General features: G+C 40.8%; 1 protein-coding gene and 1 pseudogene across 1 annotated transcript in view; one reads left to right on the forward strand and one right to left on the reverse strand.

The window, feature by feature from the left end:
• The window catches only part of LAMC2 (laminin subunit gamma 2), a 64,256-nt gene that overhangs the window by 3,685 nt on the left and 40,090 nt on the right, over positions 1–20,481 (forward strand). Inside the window, exon 2 of the mRNA XM_004372900.1 lies at positions 17,595–17,783. Coding sequence (XP_004372957.1) covers positions 17,595–17,783 — 189 coding nt within the window. The remainder of the gene's footprint in view (positions 1–17,594; positions 17,784–20,481) is intronic.
• On the reverse strand, positions 2,816–3,482 carry LOC105756080 (interleukin-18 pseudogene; annotated as a pseudogene).

A 20,481-nucleotide genomic window follows, 5' to 3' on the forward strand; every position in this document is an offset into this window, starting at 1 on the left:
TTCAGTGACATTGATTACATTCTTTGAGTTGTGCAACCATTCTCACCCTCCTTTTCTGAGTTGTTCCTCCCTCATTAACATAAACTCACTGTTTTCTATGTTTCCTATCTAATCTTTCAAGTTGCTGTGGTCAGTTTGGTCTCCTAAAGATAGATCTTAAAAGAGCACAATGCTCGAGGCAGATATTCTTGTAGAACGGTGAGCTCAGAATCAATCATTATAGATCACTAACTTGGTTTCTCACATACCCTGCTATGGGAAAGGTGCTTTGGATAGTGCTGTGGATATTAGAAAAAAATCCTGGGAAGGATTATTCTCCCCCATAAATCTGTCATTTAAATTGTTGAAGTAGTATAGCATCTTGCTTCTGAGCACAGGCTCTGGAGTAAGACTGCCTGGGTTCAAATCCTAACTCTATCACTTACCAGTTGTGGGATTTAGGCAAGCTACTTCACCTGCTAATCAGTTTTCTCATCTCTAAAATGGGGATAATAAATTGTCGTAATAGTTACATGTAAAGTATTTTGCACAGCGCCTGGTAAGCACTCAATAAGTGTTCAATATTACTGCTGTTTTTATAACTAACTGTCCTGCCGGTACTGAGTGTTTGTGTATTGCCTTCAGAGTTTTCAGTGGTGAAATATTTGAAGGGGCTCCCCTTCACTCTTTTTTCATCAACCCAAGAAGGTGGTGAGTAGCCTTTCTGCCCAGACTGAGATGAACCCCAGAATTTACCCATGGAAACAAACACAATACCTGACAAGGAACCCAAAGCAGATTGTAATTTCAAGATTGGATTTCATACCATCCCCTCTCCTTGCCTTTCGTCACCTACCAACCAACCAAAACCCATTGCTGTCAAGTCTATTCCGACTCGTAGCAACCCTATAGGATAGAGTAGAGCTGCCCCATAGGATTTCCAAGGGGTGGCTGGTGAATTGAAACTGCTAACCTTTTGGTTATCAGCGGAGCCCTTAACCGCTACACCACCAGGGCCCCTTCATCACATACCGGGCCTCAGCAAATACAGATTCAGCAAATCTATTTCACTCTAGAACATGCCCAATCATAAGGCAACCCCAAATAAGGTGGTCTCTGATTTCCCAATGGAAAGATCCAAAAAGAAAATTTTTTGGCTAACTTGATTATGAAAACATTTAGCGATATAGATGCAGTAGTCAAATATGTCTTTATATTTAACTTAGTAAATTAATTATACAGACATACTTAAAGTCGCATAATTTAAAAAATAATATACTAACTTCGAGGTATTGATTTATTCATTCACATTTCATGAAGTAATTATATTCAAACTCTTTCTGTTCATCTCCAATATTCAGGTGTTTGTCATCCATAAAGCTAATCTAACAGTTTCTCTTTACTTCCACTCAAAGTGGCTTGAAATACAGCCCTATTGGAATCTATTTTGGATGCTATCACTGCAAAGCACACCGTTTTTATAACATCAGAAGAGTTTAAAAAAATATTCTTAACTGCGCCTTGTGACCTTCACAGCATAATTATTTAGATAAGGCTTGTTTATGACAACTTTCAACGCTCGTAATTGTGAGATCATCTGCAATTATGAGAGCTGTGTTAATTATGACCTATTTCGTACCGATAAGTATCCAAAATGCATTGATTGAGGTCATTTCAGATTAATGTGTTTTCCCCAAACAATATTTTAAAAATACTTTATTAAACAAACAAACAAAAAAAGGTCATTGAGAAAATGCCCTATAATAGGAAGATAGAATTATGCTGGAGTGTGAGTTGGAAATTCCCATGTAGACTTAAATTTTAGGTGCCCTAAACTGGGAGCAGCCACTGGTATGTAGCTCCACTGGTCCAAGAAGCAGAGGAAAAATATTGTTTTGTGATCAGTGTTTATGGGAAAGTTGGGGGCACAAAATTAAGGTGTTGAGACAATCCTGGGAATTTTTTTCCCCATTCAAGTTCTTAGTGGTTTGTCTGTATTGAAATTTTTTTTTCCCTTAGAGAAATTTGAAGGAAAAAAAGACTTGAATCATCTCTAGATTAATGGCAATGGAACAACCAGAACAGAAATAATGAGAATGTTCACGCATTGTGAAGAACGTAACCAATGTCACTGAATGAACTGGGCAGAAATTGTTGGGAACCTAAACTGCTGTGTAAACCTTTCTCGAAAACAAAATAAAATATTATTAAGAAAAAAAAAAAAAGACTTGAATCAGCTATTGCAGACCAGTGTAGACACAGAAGCTCCGTAGATTCTGGAGTACTCTAATTTAGTCACGAATTAGACCTAGTAGATTTCTGAATCATTGCTTGGCTGTCTTCTAATATAACCCCCAGGTGGATGACATAATATCTGAATCATAGTCAAAGCCGAAAGCTAAGACTTTTCTGCGTCTGTGGGTGATTATATGTCTATATATGTGCCTTCTCAACAAACCGAGCTTACTTATGTCACAATTATGAAAGAAGAAAAGAACGGCTCTTCCTCCAACACTGATCAGCGTAAGGGCTTGAGGTTTTCTCTTCTGCTGTGTCAGAGGAGAGGTGGAGATCAATTGCTTAAAGGTATATGTCTCCTAAACTTCTTTAGGACTTCTTACAGACCATTTACAGAATCCCAACAGCTTCTCTTCCCAGATTTTTAAAAATTTTTTTAATATAATTTATTTCATTTTTGCTGTTGTTGAGAATAACACAGCAGAACCTACACAAATTCAACAATTTTTATATGTGAAATTCAGTAACATCGATTACATTTTTCGAGTTGTACAACCATTCTCACCCTCCTTTTCTGAGTTCTTCCTCCCCCATTAACAGCTGCTGTTGTCAGTTTGATCTCATATAGACCTTTAAAGGGCACAGTTCTTAAAACTGATGTTCTTTACTAGCAAACTATGAACGTTTAACACCTCGTGCTTGGAGGTCTACAGTGAACATTACAGTTATCCCCAATTTGGTTCTTCTGTTTCAAAATGAGTTTGTAAAGGTTGCATCTCTTTCAGAAGACAGAAAGTATTGTGGGTATGATGAAGATTCAAATCTTGTCTCTTTTCATGTTTTTCAACACCTTTCCTAAAGAATATGATGTCACTTTGTGTATCATTGATATCTTTAGGAGAACTAATTTTCTTAATAGTTTTGTGCTCACGGGAGAGAGTAGAAATTCTTTTCATACACTTCACAGAGATGGTTACTGCCAGACATCTAGGTTGGCTGTCTTTATACATTGTTATTATAAACATAGTCTGGGGTGCATTATCTTTACAGTCAGAGTCAGGCATATCCTCAAACACGGGTTTATTTCTCTTGTCAATGAAGAGAACTTGGTTGTTCGAATTTCGTGTAATTGCAAATTTAGTTGGTTCAGGCTTGCCAAAGTGATCTGATTCTAGGCTTCCATCGTTTTCACATATAACGTATATTGCCAATAAATTTCATTTCTACAAAGTTAATACAACTGTCTTCTATGGTTCAGCAGCCATCTTTATTCTTATGCCCAAGAGTTTCTTATGAGAGGAAGTGATCTAGAAGGTCACCTTCGTTTTCCTGAGGCTAACTAGATCGTAGAAAGTGCCAGCCCCTTCAGCAGCCAATGCAGGCAGCCAGAAGTGCAGAAAGTGAAACTAATTTCTCGCTGTTGCTCGTCCGGACCCAGCAACCATCTGGCAAGAAAAGGCCTCTTTCCAGATTTTATTCTTATTTATTGTGGGAATATGGGGATATTCTGAAAAAAAAAAACAAATTGCAACCAAATCATTTCCCACAACTAACTCAAACATTGGACAAATTACCCAAATCTTTAACTGCACTCATTTAGGGGCATTTCTTACAAGAAGATTCTCATGTTTCAACACATTTTTTTCCTCCTGTTGTAGGATCATATGACTAACCTGAGAGTAGACCGTAAGGGTTCTTTTGTACAGACTCTTGTTTTATAGACGAGGAAAACGACACACAGGGAGGTAAAATAACTGCCCAAATTCTCACGGTTGGTTATAGCAGAGCTATAGCCCTCAGCGTGTATAAACCTCATTTACAGATGGGAAAACTGAGACACAGAAAAGTGACTGCCTTGACAAAAGCCACGCAGTTAGTGACGGGGCCAGATTTCAGTTGCTAGCTTAAGGCTCTTTACCAAGATGCTTCCTTGGCTTATTCCTAATGCTTTTGAAGAATTTTCATTTAAATTAATTTTTAGTGTTAATGAGATCTTGATCTATTGTCAGAAAATCCTCTGTGTCTCTAGCTGGGACACCTGTGTCCTATCTGTAGGGAGCTCTGATGGTGCAGTGGTTAAGTGCTTGGCTGCTAACCGAAAGGTTGGCAGTTTGAACACTCCAGCCACTCCGCAGGAGAAAGAGCTGGCAATCTGCTCCCATGAAGATTACAGCCTAGAAAATCCTATGGGGCAGTTCTACTGTGTCACACGGGATCGCTATGAGTCGAAATCATCTCGACAGCACCTAACAACATCATTTGTGTGTGTGTGTCAATATATTGGCCTTTCCTTTGAAAAGATCAGAGAACAACAGATTAAAACCAAGCACAAACTCTAGCTCATGGCAGCATTTAGGAGAGAAGAGATTGCAAATTACCTCTTTTCTTTGCTGAATTCTTTTCTCAGATTATCATGCAGCTTGGAATTGACCAAGTGGCTCAGTTAAAAAATAGAACAGTGGAGGGACAGTGATAAAACTTTCTGTTCTACCAGTCATTGTTCTTGGGTGACTATTGACATTTTGAATCTATGTGTGCATAGTTATGTCCAGAGGTTATCTTTCTCTCCCTGCTACAGAATATTCATATAGGTTTTGGAATTTTCCAGGAATGGGTCAATTCCATGCCTAGAACATTGAGGCTTTACACATACTCATTGCTATTTCAAATCACCACCAGTTTTGCTCTTGGTTAAAGGGAATTCCTGATGTTTAAAGATCATTTCTAGTCTCGAATAGGCTGGCCTAGTTTGCGATTGGAGTTCCTGGGTGGTGCAAACAGTTAATATGCTTGGCTGTTAACGAAAGGTTGGGGGTTCAAGTCCCCCCAGAGGCACCTCAGAAGAAAGACTTGACCATCTACTTCCGAAAAATCACCATTGAAAGCCCTATGGAGCACAGTTCTACTCTGACACACATGGGATCGTCATGAGTCTGAATCAACTCCACGGCAACTAGTGGTAGTTTGTGATAGCAGTGGGTCCACCAGTAATCTGAAGCTACGGCTCTTGCCTTATCCTGGGACTTGGACTATAGTACAAGGGCCTCTTTACATGCTGATATCTGCAGGACCTGGTGTGGAAAGTGGGAGTGGAGCAGCCCCACATTTGTCTGACTGAGAGGCAGACACGTTGTTCCCACTCCTGGTGGGAGCCTTCATGGTCCAATCTCTTCTTGGAATGTTTGTTACTTCTCTTTATGGATGCATAAAGGTTGCTCAGCTCTTACGAGCCCATTTACCATTTAATTCATTCTTCTGACTTCAAGCAATACAGTTCTAACTTACCCTTTTCGAGTGGATTTTTTTTTTTGTCTAGAAAAAAATCTTTAAAGAAGATGCTATGAACACATTCATGCAGATTTTCCCAACATTGTAAACGTACGTAAGTTACCATTGTTCTTTTGTCAAAGCTGAGAACTATGGTGGTACTTAGTATAACCCCTAAGAACGCACACATACTTGAATGCTTGTATGTTTGTGAAGGAATGTAGCAATAGCAGACATCTAGGGCTAATCTCCTTGTTCACAAATATATTGCTCATAAAAGCAATAAAAGTTTAAAGAGGAAGATTTATGTATTGGGTAACTTTTCTTAAAGGAGCCAACAGAGCACAAATAAAAATGATTGAAAAGCCACATTTAATGTGTATTCCAAATGTCTCCAAAAAGCGTTTCAGTACAAACCAGAATTTCCTTTTTACCTTTTCTTTATTCAGATTCCCTTTTTTTCCTTTTATCTGTTTGGTTTCAGGTGTCACCTCTAGCTCTCTTGGACTCTGTAATTTCCTTTATTCCAGCACTATCTTAAAAGGCCATATCATGACATTTTCTAGGCCATATCAGAAATGTTCAAAGAACATTGTACTCTTTGAGAAACAGTCAAATGTCCTTTATTAATAGGTGTCCTTTTCTTTATAGATGATTTCTTAGAAATACAGAAATCTCTATTACTGTGGTCAGAAGGATGTTGGGTACCATGTGAGTGGGTGAGTACATTCATATAGAATCCTTGCCACAAACACTTACCAAGTCTCTATACTGTATCCAGCACCAGCTGTCTTGCTGCAGAACCTTTAAAGGTGTCAGGTGTAAGGGAAGGGGAGGCTCTTCTATATCTCTTGTGTCCTGACTTTTTCTTTCCTTTCACCTTTGAACTCACTCAGACTGAGGCCTCAGCTTCCATTTTGACCCTTGACTCCATTGCTAATCAGACAAAGATTGGAGTCCCAAGCTCCCTGTTCCCTGGAACTTTCTTCCCCTCTCCCTGTTGTCTGCCTGGGCCCTGATGTCCCAGTGGGGTTTTAGAGGAAGACATCTTTAGGTCTGGTCTCCTGGTACAATCCTTACTAGGCTAAGTGTCATCTCTAGTTCACTTGTACCATTTCCAACTCTAGGTTACAGCATAAAGTATTATGAACTCTTAATGAAAATAGAGGTCTCCTTTTAAACAACGAGCATTCAAAATGAAAATGTGATGGTCTGAGTTTTATTCACTCTTGATGACTTTAGACTATTTAGATGTGAAAAGATTTGTCTATATTTTATTGTTCAAAATTGCCCATGTGATTAGAGAACTGCGCTTTGCTATTCATCTCATTGTCCTTCCTGTTCCAGCCTTACTTACACAGCTCAGGCACTTAAATTTCCAGGGAAGCAAATGAATCAGGCAAGATATGGCTCCAGTGGTTCTGGCTGCACTGGCTTAAGATGTGGCTGTGAAAAATGTGAGTGAGGAGACTGGATTTGTTAAAAGACTTTCAGTGAGGGAGGTGCCATTTCAGTTTTCCTATTCTAATTAGAAAACATATAGTGACATACTTCAAAAAGGTAAAACCAGAAGCAGAAGTTCACACATTAAACCATCAAACTTAAGGCCAGTTTAAATGATGATATGTTCAAATTTTATTGTATTCACCCAAGCTGAGAAACATATTAAATGTTGGAAAGAAAAACCCCTATGTTTAAAACTAGAAAATGCTTATGCAATTCATTATCGTATGTAAATATAATATGAATATTCATACAGAATATTTCAGGCTTGGAGACTTTGAGTTTTGCAAATAGGATAATAACTGCCAATGCCTTTGATACCAAACTGAAAGATGACAGGTGTTTCCTGCTTTAGACTTTATAATGTGCAATTTGGGGATTTGTAAAATAATAAAAAATATATTAGGTGAGATTGCTAGTTAAAGGACACTTTCAATAATAGTTTTTGTACTGCAACACAATTCCTTCCTTGCTTCCTTGCCAGTTTTTCTGTGTGTTTTTTTTTAAGTGAGTATCCAAAACCCGTTGCTATCGAGTCGATTCAGACTCATAGTGACCCTCTAGGACAGAGTAGAACTGCCTCATAGGGCTTCCAAGGAGAGGCTGTTGGATTTGAACTGCCAACCTTTTGGTTGGCAGCCATAGCTCTTAACCACTGCACCACCAAGGCTTCTAAGTAAGTATACTATTCGCAATTTCATTTACCACCTTTAGAGTCTAGCATTTACATGTGGGCTTCCTATTAAAGATCCTCATTATGGCTGGCTTCATGGAGGTGACACTTGCTGTCTTTGAGCATATAAGTGCTGTCCGTTTACATGAGACCAGTCCTTTGGCTCACAGAAAAAGAATGATATCCAATAAGGTAGGTTAAGATTTAATTTTTAGTGTAACTTCTCTGGGGGGGGAAAAAAAAAAGATGAGGTGAATTGGAATTGTTCATCTCAATTTACCTTTCCCCTCCATGGTGCTTTTCCTTTCCAAAGCAAGAATTTTAAGAAGCAGCAGAAGTAAAGTTATAAAGTATAAGTAAAATGAATGGAAAAGGAATGAAGATGTGCTGGGAGGAGAGGAGAGTGTGATATGAAATTAGGCTGGAAAAGTAGATGGGATAAGACCATGGTAGGCTTGATCCTTGTAGGCTAGGCTAAGGAATTTTGATCTTTAACCTAAATGGAAAGGCAATAGAGAGTTTTAAGTAGAGAGATATTGACAAGATTAGTATTTTGAAAAGATTTTTTGACTGCTGAGTGAAGGGAAGTGAGAGAAGTGGCAGGGAAATCAGTTAGGAAGCTACTACAGGCGAGAGATGGTTAGGGTTTGGTCTAGAGTGGCTGTAGAAAGACTTGGATGGACTCGAGATATTTAATGGTTTCTATCAATAAAGTTTGGATCAGGCAAGATACGGCATCAGTGGTTCTGGATATGGTGTTGAATAGGATATGGGCAGGTGGGAAAGACGAAGACCCTGTAAAGATAACTTCCAGGTTTCTGATGTGAGGGGATGACAACCATGAGTTTGGTTCTAAGCATGATTTTGGAAGGTGCTTTGAGACAACCAATTGGAGATATACAGTGGGTGGCTGAGGGTCTGCCAGGGAAGCATCTTGGGATGTCGACAACATACCATGGTTATTGAAACCCTTACCTTGGATGAGATCACCCAAGGAGAGAGGTATGGAGTGAGAACATGTGAAGGTTCAGGACTGAGCTTGAGGAGCACCAATGTTTAGAGTCTGGGTAAGGAAAAGAGCTAGCGGAGACTTGGGGTGGGGAGAACAGAGAAGGTCAGAAAGCCAGGAGGAAACTTGATGGTATGGCATCACAGTATCCCAAGGGAAGAGTTTCAACAAAGGAGGGGAAAAGACAGATTCAATGTTTCAGAAAGGGAATGAGGAGCATGTAATGCATGCAAGGAAACACAGGGCACACATCTTTCCTCTAAATAAGGAAGGGAATTGAGTGTCATTTCTAAATGGTTTATTCTTGGACCCACTGGCAAGAGATTACAGCTCCCTTATTGTATAAACTTGCCGCTGTTTCAACGGATCCGTATTAGTGCACCAAGCAGCTGAAATGGTAGCAAGAGCAGCAAAGCTGTACGTAATCACAGCCAGCACACCTGATCAGGTTCAAACATGATGCTCAAATTCCTAACTTCTGAGATAGTCCCACACAGCAGCCAAGTACACGACCTGTCAAGGCTGCCTGATTACTGCAGACTGATCTCATGCCTCAGCCCCTTGCCCCTCCTCCCACAGCAGCCCAATTGTTGCCCTTTGAGATGGTACGAAGAACACTGAGACAGCTCCAAGCCCACAGACCAAAGAGGGTTGGGCGTCCTGGGCAGAAATTGTTCATCTGTTGTGAGCAGCAACCTGAAAGAAAGTCCTCAACATTCCTTCTAATTGAAAATAGAAGGAGTTCCTCTCCCAATTCTTCTGGTTCCCATTCACCATGGGTTTTTTTTTTGTTGTTGTTGAAACATCAGCTTTTTAAAGCTTTTTTACACTGAATGTCATATATGTAGACAATGAAAACTTGTGTTGGGGAAATTTCAAAGTGGACTCCTGGACTTCTGGGAGAGTTCTGTAGGTTTAGGTTCTAGTTTGGCTTTTATTAGAGCCAGATTGCCTGTCTTTCCTTCCTTCCTCCTTCTTTCTTTCCTTCCTTCCTCCTTTCTTTCCTTCCTTGCATCCATTCTTCTGTCTGTCCTTTACTCCTTCCATCCATCCAGCAATCACAGTTCCAAGCACTGTATTTAGGTACTGTGGAGGTACGAAAGTGAGACAGGCTAGGGAGGATATAAGCCATGTACCCAAATAATGGTGACACAGGAATTTGGTGACACAGGATGTTATTGCTGTTATCTGCTGTTGATTCGTCCCTGACTTGTGGTGACCCTGTGTACAAGGGAACTAAACACTGCCCTGCCCTGTGTCATCCCCATGATTGATTAGAGATCGAACCATTGTGATCTGTAGGGTTTTCACTGGCTGATTTTTGGAAGTAGATCACCAGGCTTTTCTTCCTAGGCTGTCTTTGGAAGCACCGCTAAAGTCTATTCAGCATCATAGCAACACGCAAGTCTCCACTGACAGACAGGTGGTAGCTGTGCATGAGATGCATTGGCGGGGAATCAAACCTGAATCTCCCGCATGGAAGGCAAGAAATCTACCACTGAGCCATGACTGCCCCCAGGATGGCACAGGATAGGAAGTGATAAGTGCCCTGAGAGAGATGTGGATGAAGTCCTGTGGGCATTCAGAAAAGGGAGAAGCTGCTGGAGGTTATCAGCATGGAAGCGTACCATCTCATTTATGTTTCTTGACAAGATCATTCTGGCTGCCGTGTAGAGACTGCGGTATAGGGAGGGTGGAAGCAAGGAGTGCCCTAAGCATAGGAAATAGCAAGCTGAAAGGCCAGGGGTGGGAAAGAGCTGGGTGCATCCCAGTATCTGTGGGAAAGTCTGTGTGTCTGAGCCCAGTAAGCCAAAGAGAAAGAGAGGAATGAGATAACGTGGGAGAGGTCGGCAGGGGCCAAATGTGCAGGGTTTTGAAGGGAGTTTGGATTTTTCATTTTGTTGTTGTTACTGTAAAGGCACTAAAAAGCATGATGATTCCATAGATTTCTGATTGTAGGAAAAGTAGAGCATGTTTTTAAGTTTAGAACTTTAGAAAGAGGATCTGCTTTTACACAAATGATCATATTAAAGCCAAATCATTAGAATTTCTGGAAATTGCTTACCTCGCAAGGGCAATCTTTTCCTGTGGGAAATTGGGAATGAGATTTTGATGAACTGCAATCACTGATGGTGATTAGCCCAAGGTCTTCCCCCAAGTGCAATCTTAGGAAATATTTTTTGTTTCCTTCCATTCTCCTAAGGATACAGCTTGGAAATAGCCTTTCCCCCTCTGCTTCCTGTCCTGGCCTGTTGGAGACGAGTGCTTCAGTGAGGGGTGGGAGTGTTGTGAAGTGAGCCCAGAGGGATTCTGCACACCTTGCTCCATTGTTTAAAGAGGACTTCCAGCTCCTTTGATCTGTGTCTCAGGATGCGTGTGGGTGGTAGTGGGTGGACCAGCCTGTGCCTGGCTGCCTGGCAGTCTTTTCTAAGAAGCACCTTGAGGGTCAACAACAGTGTTCTACTATAGTTATTATTATAATAAATACTTCAGTGCCAAAGAAGCAGTATACAGCATAAACCAAACGAAACCCATTGCTGTGAAGTCAATTCTGACTCTAGCGATCTTAGAGGACAGAGTAGAACTGCCCGATAGGGTTTCCAAGGAGCAGCTGGTAGACTTGAACTGCCAACCTGTTTGATTAGCAGCCGAACTCAACCACTGCACCACCAGGACTCCGGTATACAGCATAGTTAGACACAATTACCACCTATGGTTTACTCAACTCAAAGAGAGATGTGAAAATCTCAGTGAAGTGACTAGATTTATTTATGTAGGGTTTGCTGTAAACTTGATGAATCTCATCCCTTTAGTTGTGAAGAGAACCCTGCCTGACAGAGTTGAGGATTTTTGGGAGTTGGACTGAGGGGACAAAGAGAGGATAGGATGAAACCTTGAAGAGATGTCTCTGACTTGGAAAGAGTCAGGTACAAATGAATAGTCAACTAGGAGTAATGGGTGGGATAGAGGCCCTATGATAGAGCTCAGTGAAAAAGAGAGGAAATCCTGGCCTGCCTTGATTCCTAGAACCTTTAAGGGCTCCGGAGTCCCTGGGTGGTGTAAACGGTTAATGCAATCGGCTAATCAAAACGTTGGGGGCTCAAGTCCACCCAGAGGCATCTTGGAAGAAAGACCTGGCAATCTACTTCTGAAAAATCAGCGCTTGAAAACCCTGTGGAGCACAGCTCTACTCTGACACACATAGGATCACCATGAGTCAGAATCAACTAGATGACAACTGGTTTTCTTTTTGTAAGAGCTTCAGGTAACTTTAGCGTCCAAGTCTGATTTGTTTCTGTATTGTCTGATGCAATGATACCTTAATACCAGGTCCTCAGGCCACGTCTGTCTATGGTGAAATGAGGAAAATGTGAACAACATGACAAGTGTTTGACAAAGCCAAATTTATTCAATTTAGAGAAATACCTTTTCTGAGATTATATCCTTTCTCTGTTATGAAAATTCCTTTTTATGAAAGAACATAGAGTTAGTACCTTTATTTGACAAGATAAACATTGATAATACCCTTTTTTGAAATTTTACTGGTTCGTGATATCCAAGTCTCTTAAGATCACCACTCAAAACACCCAGCATGGCTCCCAGTTAGGTAGGTAGATGTTTATTGGATGAATGAAATAAATGTACATCTCATTGACTAAGAACTGAAGAAGGAAGGAAAAAAGGACTAAAAACCAAACCAAACCCATTGCCATCGAGTCGATTCTGACTCATAGCAACCCTATAAGACAGTAGAACTGCCCCATAGGGTTTCCAAGGAGCAGATGGTGGATTCAAACTGCCGACTTCTTGGTTAGCAGCCGAGCTCTTAACCACTATACCACCAGGGCTCTGAAAAAAGGACTAAGAACCAGTAAAACAAAAGATACAATGAGGGGATTTGGAGAAAAGGGGGACTTGACAGGAGAGGCCGAAAATCTGCAACAAAATGACAGGCAAATAGTTTCATATATTTACTCTGTAAATAATTCGTGATAATTTATAAGAAAACCATTAGGCCTAATAGATAAATGGACAAAGATCATGAATAAACAAGTCTCAAAAAAGAAATGAAATAGGAAACCAGCATATGGCACCTTCCTAGCCTCCCTCCTACACACCTTATCCCCTCCCCTGCCCAGTTCCTCTTGCTTTTTCCTGCTTTATTTATTCCTTCCTTTACAATTATCACTGTCTTAACATTCCCTATGTATTACTTATTTGTCTTGTTTGTTTTCTTTCCTCCTCATTCACATGTAAACTCCATGAGGGGTGGGGCATTTACTGGTTTTGTTCACTGCTGTATCTGCAGTGCCTAGAACGGGGCCTGGCACATAGTAAGTGCTTAATATATATATGTTGAATGAATAGATCAATGAAAAGATGATAAATGGTTCCCAGTTGACCCAGGGATGTCCAGTGGTGTATCAACCCCCTCCCCCACATTTACACTCCGTTACTTGTGTTTGTGTCAGTGTCCCCAGTGGAAACTAGACAACATATTTATGAAATTTTCAGCTGGCCCAAGTTTGGAAGAATAGCAAAATCTGGAAGATTCCAAAATACAAATGAAATGAAAAAAGAATTTCTAGAAGTAAAATTGAACAAGGATAAACATAAAGGAAGAAACCTATAAAAATAGTAAAAACAATTTTGGAATTTCTTCTTGTTTTAAAATGTATTATAGGCTTGCATTTAGGTCTATTAATCTAAATGAAGCGTGGTATTATAAGTTACCAAGCAAGGATGTTTTCTGGATCGGGCTCCTGTGGAGAAAGGCATTCTATTGAGGAATGGGGCAGAAAGTAACTGCTAGGCCTTTGTATTTTTATTTTTAAGGCATGTCCAGACACATGGGAAAACATGGAGTCCTTTCAATCTTGGAGACACATCTAAGGGTTTCCTAAAGTTCAAGAGTCCATTCATTCATTTGTTCATTTAAAAAACATGGAATACCTACAAGGGACCAGGAGCTGTGCATATATAAGGGCTTCATTTCTCCTTTTCCTAAAGAATGGGATGTGTTTTCTGCCTGTTACAAGTGCAGATTCAAATGCAGAGATTTGCCCTTGGACACATATTGGTTTCAAAAAATTTTATCTTTAATTTTTTGCCAATATTTAAATATCAGTAGATTTCATACAAAAAGCCAGATTTCTGTCTCCTTAAAAAGCCAAAGGTGGAAGCATGGTTGCAGTAGGCATCATTCCTATGTGACTACAGTTGGCTGGGGATGAAGTGCTGCTTCTCTCTTTAGCCCCTTTGGCACAGTCACCACCGTTTCCTGCTGCTTATTTCTGGCTTGGCAGTGCCTTCTGGCAACAGTGTGTCCATGGTAGTGGTTGGGCGAAAATCAGTCAGAGAATAAAAAAGACCAGTCAGAAGTTGTACTAGGGCTAGTTGCAGGAATAGTCCAGAACTGGGAAAACAAAGATCTTTGTCCTCCCCAACTTTGCCCTCAGTAATGAAAATAGTAATTGGTTTTAGGAAAGTTAGTTTAAATTTGGAAGATGATTTGAGAGAGACCACGTTTCAAATACATCAATGACAAGAAGAATCATTCCGTGGAAAAGGAGCAAACTGTCTCCTCTCATTCTCTGGGTGTGAATGATTGGAAGACAGTACTGAGCGAAGTGCAGTTCGGCTGTGTTTGAGCTAAGCACAGCTTGGTAACTTTAAGAGTCCCGCAGGCAAGGCTAGAAAGAGTGTCTTCACAGAATACAGACAAGCCAAGCTGATAACGCTCCCCAGACACGATGCCTATACATTCCCTCATTCTGGCTGGCGTAGCCCTCAGCTTTAAGGGAAACCCATTTGTGAGAGAGGAGGGCAGTTGGCAATAGGCTTGTAACCTGTTGCATAAGTTCTGGAGTGAGATTCTGGCCCAAGGCCTCCCTTACTGGAACTATAGAGCTGAATTAGCAGGAAGAACATCAGTTCTTTCAGAGTAGAGCAGAGAGGAGAAAGGATGTGTGTGTATGGGGGCGGGGGTGGTATAAAAATATTATAACAAGGTTATCTGTTTTGTAAATATTGTTCTAAACAAGTATATCACAAGTGGTCCTAATGAAGTTAGCATTTACCAGCAAAAGGTAAGTCCTGAATAAAAGGACACAACGTAAGTTGGTAATTATTTTGAGATTGCCCCCAAAAGACATCCAGGGCAGAGACGGTGTTGGCTCATTGTGCGATCCAGCTGAGTAACCTCACAAGGATTGTTGGCTGGTGAATTTAGCTCTTGTACGTGTATAACGATGTACTCAGTAGAAATTTCACAGCACATGACAGCTGTGTGGCACATCTGTTCGAGATCCAAAAAATCAGTTAGGCAAGTATTAGTTGGGAAAGATTTTGCTTGGCACCACTTCTGTGAAAAAGCCCAGGGAGTTTGAGTTGACTACAAACTAAATATACTGCAGGTTTAATAAAATGTTAGGCTTTGTCTGTGGAATTATAATTATGTAGTCCTTTTGTAAGGAGAGCTGTTCAAACCACACTTAAAGTACTGTAATAAATTCTGGTCATTTTAAGAAGGATATTGGAAATGAGAGCCTGCTTTCAAGAGTGTAGTCAAGAGGAATCTAGAAATCATGTCATGGGAAATGGTTGAAAGATCAGCAGGTAAAAAGACTCCAGTTTAGCCTGGAGGAGTGATGACTAAGGAGAGAGAAGCTATTGCTATCTTCAGATGTTCAAAGGGTTGACTGACATAGTGCCCTGTAAAACAGTGTCTGAAATAAATGTCTGATGAATAAATGAATGAAGAGAGTAGGGGTGTGTGTGTGTGTGTGTGTGTGTGTGTGTGTGTGTGTGTGTGTTGTTTTCCAGGGAGGAAAAAGAACATATGGTTTACATTACAGAGATAGCAAACCAAACCCATTGCTGTTGAGTGGATGCCAACTCATGGCAACCCCATGTGTTACAAAGTAGAACTGCTCCATAGGATTTTCTTGGCTGTAATCTTTATAGAAGCAGATTATCAGGCTTTCTTCCATGGCACCACTGGGTGGGTTTGAACCACCAACCTTTAGGTTAGTAGTTGAGTGCAAACCGTTTGTGCCACCCAGAGAGAGGCAGATTAAAAACTGCATAAAAATAATTTGTAACAACAAGTGCTGTGTAAGGAGGGACAGGGCATCATACTACATAGGGAAGGATTTAAGAAGAGACAGAATGATCCTCTATTATGCATATTTATATAGGAAGAATGTCTACATGTGGTGGTAAACCAGATTCTTGAGAAACAGCATAAAATGGAAAGGTGAGGGCTTTGGAGTCAGTCAGACCTAAGAGCAAATTGTATCTTTGCCATTTAGCTGCTTAACTTTAGGCAAGATACCTACCCTCTATATGCATTAGTTTCTTGATTTGATAAATGGTGATAATAAAACTCACATTAAAGGACTGTTGTGAGAATTAGCTGAGCTGATGAATGTAAAGTACTAAAAACAAATTAGGTTCTGGAGTTGACTTGCCCTATGTTAGATGGCACCCAAAGTAGTAAGAGAGTGAGTTTTAGGAGTCATTGTAAGGAAGCCATTTAGGAAGCTCATCAGATTTACTTAGTCATCTCTATGTCTTCAGAGTCGAACACAAGGTCCGACAAGGGCTGTACATATTGGCACATCTGTTGACTTTATGTCAGCCCTCTGGGTAAGTCATGGCATTTCCAGGCACAGGCCACATGGAAGTGGGCTTTGGAATTAGATAGAGGTTTAAATCACAGCTCTCCAATAGGTCCAACTACTTAATTTTTCCAAGCTGCAATTTTCTCATCTGAGGCAATACCTATTTCATGTGAGTGAGGAATGAAATAGCATATTGCAAAACACTTGATATTCTTCTCTCAGTGGAATCCTCTTAACAATCTGGGGAGGCAGGTATTGTGGTCTACATTTATAGAAGAAGAAACAAGATTCAGAGAGTTTAAGTGATTTGCCCATGGAACTAGCAGAACTTGGATTTGATCCCATTTTTTTAACCTCAGGGCCCATTACCTTTCTCTTCTAAACCTTGACTGAAACATTTCTTGTCCAGGTACTATGTTAAGTATTTCCACATGTTGCCTCATGGAGTGTTTAAGTCCCACATGGAGATGTCACTCAGTCCACGAGTCTCTTTGGATCATTCTCAGGGTGAACTTCACCAGATATTTGGAACAGTCATTCCTCATATGGGAGTAAGGTTCTCTTTGAGTACTTGGCTTTGGTTGGGAGGGTCATGCAAGGTGCAGTGAGAGGGGAGGAGATACCTGGCAGGACAGTCATATCAGCTCCTCAGCCTTGACTATCACTGGAGGGACAGATGCTGTATGTCTTGAACAGATGATGCCATCACCTGCTAGACAGTTGTGCCAGAGACTACCTTCTGGCCTTCTCCAGCCCGCATACTTGTTCTGTTGGATTCACCAAAACCAAACCCATTGCCACTGAGTCAATTCCAACTCATCACAATCTTATAGGACGGAGTAGAACTGCCCCATGGGGTTTCCAAGGGGCAGCTGGTAGATTCAAACCGCCAACCTTTTGGTTAGCAGCCAAGCCCTTAACCACTGCATCACCAGGGCTCCGGTCTGTTGGACTACACAATGTTTTAAAAATGAAGTCCTTGCCAATCTTTAAATCAGGAACTCTCACATAAAAACATGTAATTTGGACTTTTTGGTTTCTCCTGAGGAATTGGACAATCTGGCAACCCTGAATCACCTTTCCCTAGGCAACAACCCACCAGCACTTCTAGGTGGCTGCTTCCTGTAGGCGGAGCAGAGCTCACCTGTCTACTGCAGTCCCTACGTGGCCTATTTCATTCCCTTCATTTAAATTAATATATAATATTCATGCATAATTTATATTAAGAATAATAAAACAACTGGGAAAATTGTTCTTGAGTTGTTTTGTTCTAATGCTGTCTATTCTTCCTCCTCCCTAGTCTGTGACTGCAGTGGGAAGTCCAGGCAATGCATCTTTGATCAGGAACTTTACAGACAGACAGGAAATGGATTCCGCTGCCTCAACTGCAATGACAACACAGATGGCATTCACTGCGAGAGGTGCAAGGAAGGGTTCTACCAACAGAGAGAACAAGACCGCTGCTTGCCCTGCAATTGTAACTCCAAAGGTAACAGTTGAAGGGGGGAAAGAAAGAGAGAAGGAGGGAGAGAAGGAAGAGACATGCAAGCCAACCAAGAGGAAGATGTTCAATTCCTAGAACAACTGGGAATCTCCTAGACACTGGTCTTTTTTAAGCAATTTCAACATGAAAGTAAACGCGTTTATCTTTGATTCTGATGACCATCAGCCCCACTGAATTGTGAGTTGGTGGAACCAGCTGGGGTCTTTGGAGCATGTTGGCTTGAATTCTGTTACCAGGAGTCACATTATGATTTTTCCAGGCAGTCTTTGACCCAAGGAGAAGGGAAGCCTGCACTCTTCCAATGATAGTGCTTTGTATCCATAATTATCCCTTTGACCAATCTCTTGAAAAATAAGGGATTAGAAAGATATGCTTCTGGTGCTATGCTATGTGTTAGCGATATAGTGGTACTAGTAGAAGAGACAGACAAGTAGAATGGGCAGATTAGAATCTTTGTTTGCCAACTGAGCTCTCCCCCCCCCCCCCCCCGCAGAGGTATTTTCAACAGCTGCTATGCTGATTTTTTTACAAGTTGCTGTAAAAATAAATTAGCATAGCACGCTTATGAAAATACCTCTAAGGGGAGGGTGAGGTTGGCAAACAAACCCTGGAAGTCTTGCATTATTTGCGTAAAAATGTGGTAAATATAATCAGAGAGAGAGTTAGAGTTCTATAAATAAAGTAATTTTTTTTCTGTTTTTTTTTTTTTTAAAGATTGCCTTATTTATCTATTATATTTCTTGGCATTATCTTTTTCTCCTCCTTGCTAGAAAATGTTTGACAGCATAATATGAGAAACATTAATTCACCTGAAAGTTATAGCCTTATTGCACAGCAATGACTTAGCGTAGCTCTGTGGAATCAGTTTATAGCAGCTGCTGAAAGACTCTAAAAATGGACCAATTTTGGTCCAGCTGTGAGCTGATGGTAGAGTATGTCGGGGGCCCCATAGAAAGCTGGGGTGGCCCCATGGTGGTGTAGACCCACATCCAGCAGAGTCTCCCAGATTCTCTTAGTTTGCTGTTACAATGTGATTGAAATCAGATTTGCTCAGCTTTGTGGTGTAGAATCAGCATTCAGACCCTTTTGGACTTAGCAATTCCCCCATGAACCGAAGAACTTTAAAAAAGAAATATGAAAAGGAAAGTTATTCCATTGTAATGGGCATTTAACCTCTCTGAAGAGCCCATATCCCCTTAGGTCATGCAGCTTTGTTGTGAGTCACGGGAGTTGGGTCATCCCAGCAAAGTGATCAGTGGGAACGTAATTACAAAAGTAATTGGCTCAGCTGGAAAGCCTGGCCCGAAGACAAGGTTATTAGTCTCAGGTAGACAAGGAGCCTGGTGTCTAAGAAAAAGAGATGGTAATAAAAGATTTACTATTTGTTTCTTCTTTTTCATGGTATAGCCCATTGCTTGTCCAGCAACAATGAGCCCGGCCCTTTCTTTTTATGTAGAAACTAGATATCCTAGACTCATTGTGAACAGTTCAGTAGAAGCAGTATAGCGCAAACTGATATCTTGCATATCTTGCATAACAGCTAACATGTATTTTGCGCTTACTCTGTGCCAGGCACTTTTCTAGATGGTGTTCGTCCAGTAATTAATTTAACCCTCACGAACAATCTTATGAGGAAGGTGCTATTATTATTATTTCCATTTCACAAATGAAGTAGCAGAGGCTTGGGGAGAGAGGTAAAGAAGCTTATCCAGAGTAAGGCTGCAGAGTAAGTGGCGGAGCAAGGGTTCGAGCCCCAGGTTTGCTGACGTCAAACATCATTATGTAGAGTGTGTGGCAAAAAGCGTGGGCTTTGGAGCCGGAGAGGAGAGCCCGGGTTCAGATCTTGGCACTGCCACTACCACTGGCTCACTTCCAGCACACGCCCTCAAGTCTCGATGCTCCATTTTCCACATCTGTGAGAGGGTGATCATGCTATTTATGTTGCAGGAGAGTCGTGAGGATAATATGATGTTAGTGAAGCACGTGATGGACAATGCAATAAATGGTAGTTGATGTAGTTGTTTTTCTTATTAGGACAGAGGCCAGGGTCTCAGTCTCCTGAAACACTGGCCTTTTTTTGACTCACATTCCAGTTTAGAAAGAAGCCTTGCTGAGGCCCTAAAAAACCCATTGCTGTAGAGGCCATATACGTGCTCTAAAACTATTTCACAGCCCCGGTAGAGTTTAAACATTTTTACTAGTTTAGTATCTGTTATCCCTTAACATCCCCAAGTTGGCAGTGAATATTTTGTAACAGTGGGGAAACTAAGATCTAGAAAAGTTAATGAATGGCCCAAAGTCTCCCAGCAGGTGGTTGCAAGAGCTAAAATTATAATCCAGGTCTTCTGACAAAGAACAGTTACCTCTTGTTACCTCCGTATGAGAGGGAAAAACAAAACAAAACAGCTACCATGTCCCCAAGGCAGACAATTTAGGTGTCCAAGATAACTTTATGGATATTTATTTCCCAAGATCTAGGCAATACCTTGTACTTTTCCAGAATACTTTCATATATTGTGTCCTTCAATTCTCATAAAAAAAGGCCTCATGAGCTGGCGATAGGGAACCCAAGGTTGGGTAAGGATATTGCTGATGTGTTGTGAGATTGTTAACCATTGTCATAGGGCAACATGTGTAGTAACTGTTAAATGAGAAACTATTTTGTTCTGTAAGCCTTCATCTT

The sequence above is a fragment of the Trichechus manatus genome, unplaced genomic scaffold (assembly GCF_000243295.1).
Source record: "Trichechus manatus latirostris isolate Lorelei unplaced genomic scaffold, TriManLat1.0 scaffold00021, whole genome shotgun sequence".
NCBI lineage: Eukaryota > Metazoa > Chordata > Mammalia > Sirenia > Trichechidae > Trichechus > Trichechus manatus.